This window comes from Ailuropoda melanoleuca, chromosome 5, assembly GCF_002007445.2.
Source record: "Ailuropoda melanoleuca isolate Jingjing chromosome 5, ASM200744v2, whole genome shotgun sequence".
In the NCBI taxonomy this organism is placed as follows: Eukaryota; Metazoa; Chordata; class Mammalia; order Carnivora; family Ursidae; genus Ailuropoda; species Ailuropoda melanoleuca.
Genome location: NC_048222.1, coordinates 22,867,432 through 22,883,008, shown reverse-complemented (window position 1 = coordinate 22,883,008; position 15,577 = coordinate 22,867,432). Strand labels below are relative to the sequence as shown.

The 15,577-nt window shown below is 42.9% G+C and overlaps 2 protein-coding genes across 6 annotated transcripts in view; both read left to right on the top strand.

Annotated features, from left to right (window-relative positions):
- Nucleotides 1-7,966, top strand: part of RIPK1 (receptor interacting serine/threonine kinase 1) — a 39,403-nt gene extending 31,437 nt beyond the window's left edge. For 3 of the 4 annotated variants that reach the window (XM_034660395.1, XM_034660397.1, XM_034660399.1), the window contains 4 exons: nucleotides 1,229-1,325; nucleotides 2,205-2,771; nucleotides 3,992-4,135; nucleotides 5,864-7,966. In XM_034660395.1, coding sequence (XP_034516286.1) covers nucleotides 1,229-1,325; nucleotides 2,205-2,771; nucleotides 3,992-4,135; nucleotides 5,864-6,150 — 1,095 coding nt within the window. In that variant the 3' untranslated portion in view covers nucleotides 6,151-7,966. The remainder of the gene's footprint in view (nucleotides 1-1,228; nucleotides 1,326-2,204; nucleotides 2,772-3,991; nucleotides 4,136-5,863) is intronic. The other variant, XM_034660396.1, reaches the window with a different exon arrangement.
- Nucleotides 7,967-12,543: 4,577 nt separating this feature from the next.
- The window catches only part of BPHL (biphenyl hydrolase like), a 36,525-nt gene continuing 33,491 nt past the window's right edge, over nucleotides 12,544-15,577 (top strand). The window contains exon 1 of one of the 2 annotated variants that reach the window (XM_002924881.4): nucleotides 12,544-12,701. In XM_002924881.4, the coding sequence (XP_002924927.1) occupies nucleotides 12,595-12,701 (107 nt within the window). In that variant the 5' untranslated portion in view covers nucleotides 12,544-12,594. The remainder of the gene's footprint in view (nucleotides 12,702-15,577) is intronic. The other variant, XM_034660393.1, reaches the window with a different exon arrangement.

The window sequence follows — 15,577 nt, the reverse complement described above, 5'->3', positions numbered from 1 at the left end:
AGGCTCTTCCTCTATGAGCCTGCTTCTTCCTCTCCCACTCCCCCTGCTTGTGTTCCCTCTCTCGCTGGCTGTCTCTATCTCTGTCGAATAAATAAATTTAAAAAAAAATAAAAATAAAAATAAAAAAAATAAAAAAAATAAAAAATAAATTCTTTTGGGTATATACATAAGAGTGGAATTGCTATGTTGTATGATAATACTTTATTTAACTTTTGAGGAACCATCAAATCGTTTTCTATAATGGCCCTACCATTTTACATTTCCACCTGCAATGCACAAGATTCCAATTTCTCTACATTCTTACCAACACTTTTCATTCTCTGGGTTTTGTTTTTTAAATATAGCCGTTCTAATGAGTGTGAAGTCATGTATATCTTATATGGTGGCTTTGATGAATATTTTCCTAATGACTAATGATGTTGAGCATCTTTTCCTGTGCCATTTGTATATCTTCTTTAGAGGAATGTTTATTCAAGCCCTTTGGTCATTTTTTAATTGAATTGTTTGTGTTTTATTGTCAAATTGTACGAATTCTTTATGTAATCTGGATATTCATCCCTTATCAGAGATACATGATTTGCAAATATTTTTCCTATTCTGTGGGTTATCTTTTTTCTCTCTTGATAGTGTCCTTTGATGCAGAGGTTTTAATTTTGATGTAGTCCAGTTTATTGATTTTTATTTTGGTGTGTATGTTATTGGTGTCCTATTTGAGAAATTATTGTCAAATTGAATGTCATGAATCTTTTGCCCTATGTTTTCTTCTAATGCTTATATGGTTTGAGCACTTAAGCTTCAGTCTTTGGTCCATGTGAGTTAATTTTTCTATATATTAAAGGTAAGGGTCCAGCTTCATTCTTTTGGGTGTGGATATCCTGTGTTCCCCCACTGCATGGTCTTGGCACCCTTGTTGAAAATCAGTTGGCCATGCTAGGGTTTATTTCTGGGTTCTCTATTATCTTCCATTGGTCTCTGCCCTGTCCTTAGACCGATACCACACTGTTTTGATTACTGTACTCTTGTAGTAAGTTTTGAAATCAAATTTGTTCTTCCTTTTTAAGATTGTTTTGGCTGTTTGGGGAAAAAAGTTTATTTTTAAAGAAAGATTTATTCCTTGTTAGAGCTATATGAAATCTCTACCATTTGAAAAGATTCATTTTTCTTAAATAATTTTCTGGAACTATTTTCTACTGTTTACTAAAGTGTACACATATGCTGTTAATTACAGAAAGAGTATCCAGATGCAGCCCAGAATTCATTTGTGAAGAGAATGCATTCTCTCCAGATTGACTGTACAGCAATACCTCCAAGCAGGTCAAATTCAGGTAACATCCTATGACTGAAAGTAATGTATTCACTTGTTTGTTCATGCATTCACTCCGTTCTCGAAAATACTCTTCACAACCTTATAAGAAACAGAAGAAGCTATAAAATTTAACCCCTGCCTTAAAGGAATTTATATTATATTTGGGAGTGAAGATATACATATTTGAAATAGTAAATAACAGTGCATTCACCAAAATCACAAAGCATCCTGAACATAAGAGGCCTAACATATCTGATAGGGGGAAAGTGACAACTCAGGAACAAGAGGGGACGTGTGTGGAAGCAAGGTCCTTGAGGTCAGGGATGACAAATTGGGAGAATAAGCAGAGAGGTTGATCTCAGATTCAAGGAGGGATACTTTTTTCATTATAACAAAAGGGAAAACAGAGTATAGGATATGGAAGCCACTTATTAGCTATCTCTTCTAGGGCAAGTTAAGCTCTTGTAAACCCCATCCATCAAATCATGATAATAATTGCTCCTACCCTGACAGGGCTTTTAAAGAATAAAAGAATCCATGGAAGGTGCTTGCCACCAAGCTGCTCCTCTTCTTACCTTGTAGTCCCCGCATCACACCAAGGGAGACAGCCACCGTCTCTGCTACAACACAAGTCCCTTTCTTCCTTGGTCATTCCTGTGACACTTAGGTTTCTGTTGCCTGTTAACATTTCTCCACTGCTCTCTCACCACCATGCATGGACTTCTACGAATTACCCACGTAACTTGTAGGACGAGGATGGTCAAGTAAATGCTTTTTTATTTGTTCTCAAAGGTTTCAGTATGCTCTTCTGAGATACAGATGTCTGATGGTTCTCAGGTTTCATTTTACTTCTTGTTGCTTTATGAAACTCTTTGCAATGTTGATCATGTCTCCTCAGCGCCAGAACAGCCCAGCTCGCTGCACAGTTCCCAGGGACTTGGGATAGGTCCCGTGGAGGAGTCCTGGTTTGCTCCCTCCCTAGAGAATCAGCAGGAGGAAAATCAGCTCAGCTTGCAGAGTAAACTCCAGGAGGAAGCCAACTACCATCTTTTTGGAAGCCGCATGGATAGGCAGACAAAACCGCTCAGACAGAATGTGGCTTATAATAGAGAAGAGGAAAGGAGACGAAGGGTCTCCCATGACCCTTTTGCGCAGCAGAGACCTCATGAGAACGTTCAGAACCCAGGAGTAAAAGGCCTTCCTTATTCTAGTGCAACCAGTCCTGGTAGTGCACTACATCAATCAACAGGGCTAACCAGCCAACCCCAAGTACTATACTGGAACAATGGATTATACAATCCATTCACTTTTGGAACAAGACCACAGGATCTGGGAACAGCAGGCTCAAGAGTTTGGTATGGGCCAAATCCAAGCCATATGCCAAGTGTGCATAAAACTCCAGTGCCTGAGACCAACCTACTGGGAAACACACCCACCATTCCATTCACCTCTTTCCCATCAAGAGGTAAACAGTTTTTTTAGCTATAATGTTTTTTTTAATGTTTCTGAAAATAAAGCAGCCATTAGCTCTGTTGTAGACTCTAAGGTAACAAGGGTGAGTTGCTCGTGGTCTTTGGACACCAGATGCAGTTTGCACCTGTGGGATAGTCTCCATCAGACCACTTGCCTCGGTCTGGGTGGGATTCATTGCAGCTGCCTGCAAATGGTGGGTTACAGGTCATTTTAATTGGTAGGTATCTTCTGCTCTAATCTGCATCACAGTGGTCCCATTATACCCAATCTCTGATGGAAGTGAAGGTCATTGCTTGTGTTCTTTTACTTGCTTGCTGTTTTCTGAAGGTTAAGAAAGAAGTCTGGGATATTTTAATTCTTACCTTATATAGGCCAAAGACTGCCATTTGTGATGAAACCAAAATGTTGGGCTACCATCACCACCATTTATCTCCAGAGCTCTTTTCATCTTCCCAAACTGAAACTCTGTACTCATCAGACCCTAATTCCCCATTCCTCTCCCCCCAGTCCCTGGTAGCCACCATTCTACTTTGCGTCCTTATGGATTTGACTACTCTAGGGTACTTCATATAAGTGGAATCGTACGGTCTTTGTCCTCTTGCAACTGGCTTATTTCACTAAGCACAATGTCCTAAAGATTCATCCATGTTGTAGCATGTGTCAGGATTTCCTTCCTTTTTAAGGCTGAAAACTATCCCATTGCCAGTATATAACACATTTTGCTTATCTGTTCCTCTGTTGATGGACACTGGGTGACTTCCACTTTTTGGCTGTTGTGAACAGTGCTGCTGTAGACATGGGTGTATAAATATCTGTTTGAGGCCCTGCTTTCAATTCCTTTGGGTATATACCCAGAAGTGGAATTGCTGGATCTTAGGGTAATTCTATTTTTAATTTTTGAGGAACCTCCATACTGTTTACCACACCATTTTATATTCCCACCAGCAGCACACAGGGGTTCCAGTTCATCCACATCCTTGCCAACACTTGTTACTTTCTGTCTGTTTTTGGTTTTGTTTTTTTTATAATAGTCATCCTGATGGATGTGAGGTTGGTTCAGCTACATTTTAAAGAAGAAAATTTCAAAGGTTGGCATAGGATAAATAATTTAACTTATGCATCTGGAGCAAAGCTCTACCCTTTTACCATGTTGTATTTATTTCTCTTGCTTTCAATCTAAATATACTTACCTGTGTGTTTCACTCTATTCAGATGAGTCTGTGAAATGTGCCATATACAACAGTGCTAGCATTCAGGTTGGAGACCATAATTATATGGAGATTGGTGGAATGAATTCAGTGCTACCGGACATGAACCTGAAAGAAGAGCCAGCTTCTAAGTACCAAGATATATTTGGTAAGATGCCCTTTAAGGACCCATTGTCTAGCAACCTTGAGCTTTCTTATTGTTTAGAGGGATACAGTGGAATCCTGAAATTTCTCTGATTATTCTCGCTGAAAGTTGCCCCATGTTTTCTCTGTAAAGTGTCTCTGTAATTTCCATATAATTCCTTTATTATTTATTTATGTTTAATATGGGGATAATTATAATATCTAATTGACGGATTTGTTTTGAAAATTAAATGAGTCAATATGTACAAAGAGCTTAGAACACTGCCTGGCACATAGTAAGATCCGTGAAAGTGTTGAACACATCACCATCATCATCATCATCGTGATCAATATCACTACTTAGGCCTGGGAGAGGTAGTTCCCTCACATCTTCATCAAAAGGGATTCTGAAAATATATAGAAGACTATGCCCTCAACAGCACCTCTGTAATAAAAACAAGAGCGCTTTCTTTTATAGGGCTCCCCTACACAGGCTCATAACATGAATCCCAAAACACAACCTGGGAAACACGAGCATGAGGCCAAAACAATGGGATTTAAGAACCCACCTTTATGATCAACCCCAGGATTGGCAAAATGTTTCTATCAAGGGCCGGATAGTAAATATTTTAGGATTCACTGGCCCTGAGGTCTCTGTTGCAACTACTCATCTGACTTTGTAGTACAATACCAGCCACAGATGATATGTACATATGTGCGTGGATGTGTTCCAATAAAACTTTATTTACAAAAACAGGCAGCAGGCCAGATTTGGCCCAGAGGCCATAGTTTGCCAATCCCTGGCCCAATCCATTTGAAGAATAGTCCTCCTTAGGAGGTTCGTAACTTTTGGGGTGACACAGGTGCCTTTGAGAATCTGATGAAACCCAGGGTCCTTTTCCCAGAGAGGTATTGACAAAATCTGGGAAATATCATGGGAGGTTTTTGGGTTGCTGACATCCAGTAGTGATGACAGAAGCTGCATTATGGGGAGCTAAGGAAAGAATGGGAGTTGGGGGGTTGAGTGTGAGATGTCTTTTTCTTTATATTCAGCTTATTGGGGTGAGATGAGGATCAAGGAAAATGTGTGTGGTGATGGTTTTCTACTTTAATTTCTTTTTGTTATTTTTATGAAGGCCTAAGGAGAAGGAACCAGTAGAAAGGGAGGCTGTGGCTGTAGGAGAAGAGAAGATAGCACTTAGGGTAGAGGAGAGAGGAGTCCCAAAATAGACCTTGAAAAGTAGATACCTCATTCCTTAAAAGACAAAGGAAGGCATGGTACTTGAACAAGTTCACACTTGATGGTCTCGGTTTCCCTAAGTAAGAGGAAAGTGAACTGTTGGGTGCAGGGGATCAGGAGTTGAATGACCTTGATGCTAGCCAGATATAAGTAGACAATGCCAAAAGGAACAAAAATGGTGTTTTGCCTCTTTACATCAGGAAGGTCTGATATTAACAGGGCCACTGGCTAAGGTTGTATAGAACAGCCTGGTAGCCAAGCAGGGCTTTTATTCCCAAAGCCATCAGCTGTGGCTCAGAGAGGTATCTGCTAGGAGGAAGAGGTTCTCTGTGGTATTCACTGAAACACTTCAGATGGGCTTCCCGACATGTAAAGACTCACCTCACGGGTCAACAATTCTATAATTAAATTACCTTTTTTACTGTCTTCCCAATACTCTTTATACAGGTTTTTGAAACTAGAATGTTCAAATGGATTGTAGCCTGATGCCTTCTTCTCTTTTCTGTTTGGCAGAAAATGTCACTAGTCTGACGGATAAACATCTGGACCCAGTCAGGGAAAATCTGGGAAAGCAATGGAAAAACTGTGCCCGTAAGTTGGGCTTCACTGAACCACAGATTGATGAAATTGACCATGACTATGATCGAGATGGACTAAAAGAAAAAGTTTACCAGATGCTCCAAAAGTGGCTGATGAGGGAAGGCAATAAGGGGGCCACGGTGGGAAAGCTGGCCTATGCACTCTACCAGTGTTCCAGAATAGACCTTCTGAACTATTTGGTACATATCAGCCAGAGCTAACTCCAGAAGGGGCTTTGGCACCATGAGGTAATCTCCTCACCTTGTGAATATGTAACCCACTGAAAGTGTACTGCCTCAGATCCTTCAGCGTTCTTTCCTCACTGATACAGGTTCTCTGTCTGATAAAAATCTCCTGCATTCCATAGCTGGAGAATGGGAAAGAAATCTACAGCAAGCAACCTGCTAACCAGGAAGACCTAGTAATGGCCAAGACCCAATCCAAAAAGAAGCCTAACCATGTTTTGAAAGGGAGAGAGAGATATTTGAGGAAGATAATTTTCTTTCAGTTCATTACATAACCTTCAACAGTGCCATTCATTTAATTTCCTGGAGTTTTGTTCCAGCAAGAAAAAAAAAAATCAGGGGACGTAAACAAAGCCAACTTTCTTATTTTATGCTCTTTTTTCCACGTAGGCTCCTGTTATAACCAAAGTCCGGTGAAATTGTGCGTTCTCCTCAACTAGGTTTTTTTTGGTATTCTAACCACAGTTCATTCCAAAACTATAAGGTCTGTTAACTTCAGTATCAAATGTGTGTCACTCACTACAGGCTTCAAGAATTACATGCAGTCTCCACTCCATAAATTACCTGAAGGGATTTTAGGGAGTACTAAAACAGAAAAAAAACAAAAACAAAAGACAGAGAGAGAACAAAAATATCAGAGTTTTCCAGGCGGTTGTTGCAAGAAATTGCTGCCAGTTGTGACTACATCAATTCTTGATGCAGTTTTTAAGTTCTTTCCACTTATACTTTCCCAGCCTCTGTGCCCTGCAGAGGGAGTATGTGTGCAGGGAATATGGATCTCTTCCCACCTGGCTGTGACTGGAGCTTCAGGGCTGATCACTGTTGAGCAGCTTCCTCAGGTTACCCCAGGATACTGTAGAAATATTTTCATTTTTTTCTGTGAGCAGCTGTGATGTCAAAAAAGGATGCTTTAAAGCCTGATAATTGTGCCTTTGACACCCAGCCTTTCAAAGCCCACTCGAAACTCAGGAATGAGTGAAAGGAACCAGAAGACTAGAAGACTGGAGGCAAGCAGGCCATCCAAGGATCACTGCCTGCACTTGGCTAAACAGACAGTGTGTGTCCTTGTGCTCTGCCCTTCTGGGAAGGAGGGAGAGAAGGATGCAGTATGGTGACTCTGGATGTCAGAACAGATTCTTCCATCTGGTGGGCTGATAACAGTATTGCGGTTCTGATTCTAAAATCCCGCTAGCCCTAGCTCACACACACACACACACACACACACACACACACACACACACACACCCCTACACCTGGAGTAGAACTATAAAACAGAATTTCTCAACTTCTGCACTATTGGCATCTTGAGCCAGATAATTCTTTGTTGTGGGGGCTGTCCCGAGCATTGTAGGATCTGGATTTCTGAAAGTATCCTCTACCCACTAGATGCCAATAGTGCTGTTCTCCCCTCCCCTGTCCCCAGTTGGGACAAGCTAAAATGTCTGGAGACATTGTCACATGTTCCCTGGAAGGGCACAGTTGCCCCAGTTGAGAAGAACACTGCTACAAAGTAATGAACCTTGTGTCTTATCCACACATATCCAGGCTCACTACTTAGTTACCACATAGCATTAGATTACATAGACCAAAAGAAAAATTGAATGGAGGAAGAGTCCCAGGCTTTGCTAGAAAGGAGTGGGCGGATGATTGCTTTTCTAAATGTATCCCTTGTACCTCTGTCCTGAGTGTTTAAATTCTCTAAATCCCAAAGCAATTGAATGATTCATGTTAAGAGGCAAAAATGGTATTTTTAATGGACTTTTAAAAATAAAATTTTGTACCTCAAGTATAAGCAACTGAAATGATGTGTTTGTATAAATGAAACTGGGCTTCTCCACTTAAGTTGGCCTTTCCTGTATGTACTCTTCCCTTTCCCCTTCCTGCTATTAGCAGGCAAGAGGAAGCTGATAGAAAAAAGAAGAGAAACTTCTGGACAGCTTTTTGGCTCTCAGGATGCTGCCTTGAGAGTCTGCAGCCCCACTGTCCTTCAAACATGGTTCGGAAGGCTTTCCTTCAGCCCCCACGCTCTAAAAACTGGGCGAAAAAGACCCAATTTCTGTCTGAAGAGTTTCAATACAAGAAAATCAGTTGGGCAGGAAATCAATTAAGTGAGATGACATGGATACAAAATGAGAAAGAAGACTATCCCTACTTGGTTCCACAAAAGATACTCAGACCCTAAGGTTTCTACTGTAAATAACATCGACTTGCAACTCTTGCAGCCTTGTGAAATCAGATTTTCCACTTGCTGTGGTTTCCTAAATTTTGCAATCCGAATTGGTTCCAATGGGTTAGAAGGCACCCCAAGGGAGAATACTTGGGAACCGAAGAAGCAGCCTACTAAGGCCGCGCTCAGAAAAGTAAAGAAGGTCCATTACCAAATCCCCCCCAACTCCCACGTGGCGTCCCACGCAGGATATGTCAGAGGTTCCTGTGTGTCAAAAGCGACCAGAGGCATCCCTCAAACAAGACATCGCTATTGATCACAATCCTGCCTTCCTGTGAAGGCATTCCTGCCGTAAAAGACCTGTAGGAGGGATGCCGGTGTCCCTCTCCTACTCCATCGCATCCTAGGCTGCCAATGGGTGCCTGGTGAATGGACTGGATACTATGCCCTGCAGGTTGTGCCGTGAAGGTCACGCCTTATTTTATCTTGCCTTGAAAGTATTTTACCTTGCCTTGAAGAACCAGCTGTTTTTAACCCATGGAGAAAACTAGAAAAGTTTAACAAGGGGGAAATTACCAAATTTTATAGCCTAAGTAATTAGTAGAGGACATTGATGGAGAACAGTAAAGATAGAAATCCATCATGGTCTAAGCAACATTCCAACGCATGTGGTCCTTACAGCCAACTTCCCTAGGAAACGGTCCCTGGTTGGGTTTTAGTTCAATCGGGTACTGGTTTCGGCCTGCTCCGAGTGGAGTTCCCGCGGCCAGAAGTGGCTAGGCCAGGAATGTGGAGGGGATCACATTAGATCAATCAGGAGGAAACCTCACACGGGAGTCTTAAGATTGGCAGCCGTGCTAGTCACTTAGGTGGCTGTCCCGTGCCCAAGACAGATGACTTTGTATAAGGACAGCAGTAAAAAGAGGGCATCAAGTTTCTGGGTCTTATTACCATCCTGGCCAGGGTACTAACTTCCAGCCAAAAGGCAGGCTTTTTCCTCCCCATAGAGTAGCCATGGGCTAGAGGATTGCGGCCTAACCTAGCGACATGAAAGTGTTCCAGTAAGACCGTACTCCTTGAAGAGCCCCTGAAATGACAGTAAAGGAAGAGAGAAAGTACTCACCAATTTTGCACCGAAGCTCAGAGTCCAGATGTAAAGACTCAAAGCCCCATGTTGGGCGCCAAATGATGAGGACACGGAATACTCGTAAGGTTCAGTGGGGTGGAGTCCGGAGCCCACGACCAAGAAAGAATTCTTGAGGCATCTTTGGTGCAAAATTGGTGGTTTATTAAAGCATGGGAACAGGACCCGTGGGCAGAAAGAGCTGCTGCACCGGGGTTGTGAGGGGTGGCTGATTATATACCATGGGGTTGGGGGAGGTAAGGAAAAAGGGAGGTTGAGAAATACTTTCATATGTTAAAGAAGACTCACAATATACCAGAGGCCTTGCCACTGTCAAGTTAAGGTTGTTTTTCCCTCTAGCAACGCATTAACATGAAGATAGTTGGGAACTTCCCAGAGCCTGCAGATTATAAGGACATTTAATTGTAGCTACATTCCCTTCCGGAAGCTAGGTTATTGGTAGAAATGCTTTGTTCTTGTAAACTGCTAAGATATTTGCAAACTGAGGGAGACTTAAGTCTTGCAGGATTGTGGTATCTATAGGTTAACTGTTTCTTTGTCCTTTAGGGCAGCCAGGAGTGCCTGAGGAATGTCACGTACATCCCATGGTGGGGGGGGGGGGGTTGCAGGGCGTCAGTTTCTTTGTCCTCAGCTTGCCTTCTGTTCCCTCATCATCACGGTTTACATTTTAAGTGTACTTTTATCCATCAGGTTTTAGTGTTTTAGGAGTAAGAAGTGAAAGATTAATGATTTTTACCCATTGCAATCAGGCAGGGTTAATGCGCAATTTCACTGCAAAGGACTGAAGTCAAGAAAACAACAACAAAAGAACAAAGCAAAGCAAAACATTAGGTGTCTATATGGTCAAGATTTTAGAAGTATCTGATTACAAAGAAATCACTGAAGGCCTAATGCTATTCCAGTGAATTCCAAAACAAATAACAATCCAAGTACAGGTTGTGAAATCAAGCAGGCTTCAATTCTCATCTGCCACACTTCAGCTGTGTATGGAGGGCCTGCTTCCTAACCTCTCTTAGCCTCTATTTTCTCTTCTAGAACTAGGGCAATAAAGTTGATGTCAGGATCAAAATAATGCATCATAAGGTGCCTGGCACAAAATTATTTTTTAAACCGTGCACTAGTGTTATACCTAAAGGACTAGTTCTCAAGTGTGCACTTAAAAATCAATTGTGACACCGATAACCTAAAGCCTCACAGTGCTACTGTTTTTGCTTCTCAGTAGGATAACAGGTTAAAATTGTACAATTAGTTTTACTCTCATGATCTCTGACCAGAAATCCCAAATCAACGTGTCAGGGAAAAATAAGGAAACGTTGACCCACCAAAGGTTTCTGAAAGTCAGATGATAGTAGTCAGCTAAAATGTATTTCTGTTTCCTTCTATGCGGGAAATTGATGTGACACATTTATGTTGAGGGAATATTTTTGCATAATCCATCTTTAAGCCAGCCTTGCCTTTATCGCTCAAGAAACTCAAATGGCTAGTGGGGATACTGCAGGTATCAGAACTTTCCATGGCTGTAACACTTTAAAAAGCACTGTGTATCTGGGACTGTTACAATACAGGGGTCTCATGGAGGAGAAAGAATGTAATATGCAAGGAAGCTATTGCTATCCTGAATAATTGGAGACAAGGCTAACCAGTGACGGTGAAGGCCAGTTATTTCCAGCTAAGGCACAGTGGTAGCCAGCGTTATAGCGGTAGTTTTTTCTTCACTGAACTGTGAATTGCAGGTAATGTTTTTAACCCTTATAAACCTTGAATTACATGATCTGAAGAAGAAAAATATTTTGTGATAAAATACAAATAAAATTTACCATCTTAACTTTCAACCAGATAGTTCAGTGGCATTAAGTACACTCACATCATCGTGCTGCCACCATCGTTTCCATCTCCAGAACTCCTTTCATCTTACAAAACTAACTCTGCACCCATTAGATACTAACTCCCCATTCTCCCCTCCCCCCAAGCCCTTGGCATACTGCCTTTGTACTTTGTCTCTTTGAATTTGCCTACTCCAGGTATCTCATATACATGAAATCATACAGTATTTGTCCTTTTATGACTGGTGTATTCACTTAGCATAATGTCTCAATGTTCATCCATACTATGGCGTATGTCAGAATTTCCATCCTTTTTAAAGAACAATATTCCATTATATGTATACACAGCTATATCTTCATCCCTCCAGTGACATTTGGGTTGCTTTCAACCTTTTGACTGCTGTGAATAATGCTGTGACCATGGGTGTATAAATATCTTTGAGACACTGTTTTCATTTCTTGAGGGTATAGACCCTGAAGTGGAGTTGCTGGATCTTATGGTAATTCTAGGTTTAATTTTTTGAAGACCCACCATGCCGTTTTCCACTGCACTGCACCAGTTTACATTCCCACAAGCAGTGCGCAGGGTTCCAATTTTTCCACATCCTTGCCAAACTTATTTTCTGGGTTTGTGTGTGTGTGTCAATAGCTATACCAATGGGTGTGAGATGATATGAAGGAAAATTTTAATTGCATCATTCTTAGAAGCAAATGCATTTCACCCCACTGATAACAGCCAGCCTGAAGGCCCCTTCTCCATCCATCCCTCCCAAGCGCCTCCTCTCCATCCATCCCTCCCAAGCGCCTCCTCACCACCGACCCCCTGAGAGATGGGAGGGATGGGCGGATGTGGCCTCGCCTCCCTGAAGGGACGGGTCTCCGGCAGAGCCGACTGTGACGTGCTCCTCGTGAGCCAGAGCTGGCACCCCGAGAGACGATCTGAGTCGCAATACCCGTGGGACCCTGAGCCCCGTTTCTGTCAGGGGTCAGAGACATTCCAGCTGCCTACGTGGCCAAGCACCCCGGCGTGACGAAGGTAGACTGGCGGGACGTGACCAGTGAATCCACCTCCCGCGGAACTCCCGGCGCCTGCGTGTTCCCGGGCAGCCGGGCGGAGCGGGTCCTCAGCGCCTGCGCGTTTCCTAGCGACTCAGCGAGGGGAGCTGGAGCGGCCGGCGGGCGGGGCGGGGCGCACGCTCGCTCTCTGGGGGCGCTGCGGAGCCGTCCCAGGACGGTAGGTGGAGCCCGGCGCAGGCGCGCTCCGGGGCTGGGCGCCACCTGTGATCATGGCTGCGCTGCTGAGTAGCTCGTCTTTGCGGCGGCTGCAGATCGTCCTGTCGATTCTGAAACCCGGGAACCAGGTCCGCCGTGCCGGGCCTGGAGCCGCATTCGGGTAATGGTACCCGCTTCCCTCCGGGAGCCCGCGCGGCCAGGTCCGCGCTCTGGGGGGGGCGGCGAGAGAGGAGAGCCCTAGCCTGGCGGGGGGGGGGGGGCGGGGGGGGCNGGGGGGCAGGCTGGGGCAGTGCGAGCAGTAGCCGTGGGCGCAGCGTCTCCGCCGTCTTGCCCTTAGGCGGCGACCCGGAGCCTGCCCAACGTGGGTGCATGCGAGGCGGTGGAGCAAACCTCCACCTCTGCTCCTCCCGGACTGAGCACTTCAGCCATGCATCGGTTTCACTTCTGCGACTGGAGCCTTAAAGAGCTTGGGTGATGGATTGCAAGCCCTTCATTGTGCAGACAGACGAAAGAGACCCAGGGGGGTAACGTAATCTTAGCCACACTCTCAAGACAGAGATTAGAATCCCAAACCCTTCATTCTTATTCGTTGCTTTGTCCAGTCTCTTCACACCTTCAGGGCTCTTATCTCTCATGCTTCTTATATCGAAAGCCAGCCTGGGAATTTCCGTGACCTGTTAGCTCTCATAGTCCGGGGTACAAAGTCTTTGCGTCGTCGTCGTCGGCTTTTTTTTTTTTTTTTTTTTTTCTGATTTTGAACTTTAATGTGCAAAAGAACCACCTTGAGCTTCTGGGATAATTCAGAATCCTTGGCCTGACTCTGAGGTTCAGATGTAGTCGGAAAGGCGAAGAACCTGCCTTTTTCTTTTCTGGCTCCCTGTCTCCCATCTTCACGTACACTTCGAGATAGAACAAGACAAAGCTAGATTAATCTCTCACCTACTGTCTTAAAAATGGGTGCCCTTGGTCCCAAGAGATACTAAGCAGAAAATGTGGTCAGAGCAGCATGAGGGTTGCTCTACTTCATTCCCTACACACCTACCTGTACTCTTTACACACAGACGTACACACGGCATGTATGCAATTAACTGGTGATGGGTCAGTTCCATTTATGGAAAAGTCAAATCCCAAATGGGTACCTGGCATTTAGAACTTCAGTTGATCCAATGTGAAAACTTCTCATTTGAAAATTTAATTTGGAAGGAGAAGGGAAAAATCTGGTCAGCTTTAAATTTTTATGTTGTGATTAACTAGCTCCTAAGTTTCATATTTGATTTAAGTTCTTTTTTATTATTATTTTAGAACTTTTAGATTTTCAGGACTATTTTAATACAGGTGGAAAAATAGGTCAATGTTCACAGCTGTATAAATCAACATTGAAAAATGGCAATTTATCCAGTTTCCTGTTTGCAGAAAGAGATTGAAGTAAGGTTACTATGTACCAATACCCAAGTTGAGATAGGTTGTTTAAGGGTTTCAGGAAGGCCCCATCCATTTAGTGTAAATCATTCTTCCTAAAATATCTCTGAAAAACAGGTTTCTCTGGATTTTGAACTGCTGTTTTGTAAATGCAGTTGCAAGTTGATACTACATGTAATCAGAGAAAACGAGCAGGGTACTGGTTGATCCTAAAATGAAGGTGCAGCCCAGTGTAAGTAGGTGAAAGCACCCCTTTAAGACCTTTGCTTCAGAACAGCCAGTACCCAACCTACACTTGAGTTGTGTTCCAGAAGCTTGTTTTGTCTGTGGTTGGAACTCTGACTCTTTTTTATTTTGTAATCTGTAAACTGGTTTGTTCCAGAACCAGGTAAAAATAATAATAATAATAAAAATTTTTAAAAAATGCTTTTTCTATCTGCAGTTGTATGTCGAGTACAGTTCAGTATTAATAATTTACAGAACCCACCAATCTGCCAGGAGAAAACTGTTTTTTGAGTTCAACCTTGGGATGCTCTGCCTGAGAATCAGAGACCCTCCTTTCCCTGGCACCTGCCACCACCACCCTTCGGTCTGGTAGTCAGGGTGCGTGGGGCCCCAGGGCCAGAGCCCGGTTGGGACACTTTGTTCAGCCGTGAGGTAACAGAAAGAGCATGGACTCAGGTGTTTACATGGCTGCATTGCCACTTCTCAGCTGCACAAATGTGAGGAGGTTACTTAACCTCTCTGAGCCTAGTGCCTTGCAGAATTGTTCTGAGGGTTAGAGACAATAAATGTAAAGGGCCTGGAATATAATAAGAATTCACTAATTAGTAGCTGCAGTTAGTACTGATACAGATACGACTATCTCAGTAGTAACGCACTGTATAAGAGATGCAAAGTAAGTCATCAAAATTCATTTAATTCAAGCCCTAGGGGTAGCTACTATGTTATTGTAGCTAATGGTTACTTTGGAAAAAATATACCCCAAAAATAGCTGAACATAAGATACATGGAGAATATGTAGGACTTTCAAAGTGAGGATGTATTGTATTAATTGGCTTCATTTTTATTTCTAAGCAAAGGACAAAATGCCAAAGGCGCTGATGTCGGACACCATCATTACTGTTGTAAATTACCAGTAATGTGACTGGGGCAAGTTGTCTAAACATTCTAATCCTCAGGTTTCTCATTGGTAAAATTAGAGTAAGTATAATGTACATCACAGCAAAACAAATGAGATAAGTAAGCTCTTAATAGAGTTCATTACTTAGCTTAATAATGAAACTAAATGTTTGTTTTCCCAAGTCGTTAGATTCTTGAAGGACACTTTCCTTCTTGGAAGGGAGCAGCTCAGCCCCCACAACCCGGGAGTCATTATCATTGTATTGCTTGTGACCTTCTTCCCTTTCACAAAATTACTTATCCAGCTTCCCGGAAAAAGAGTCCAGGGACAAATATGAGGTAAGGCATATGCAATTCTAGGTGAGCAGGCCTTCCTACAGGCTGTTTTTAATAGTTAGGATTTTCTTTTTCTTCTACAAGAAATTAACTCAGTACAGTCGTTCTCAACTTTGGTTGTATATTGGAATCTCTTGAGGAATTTAAAAAATACAGATG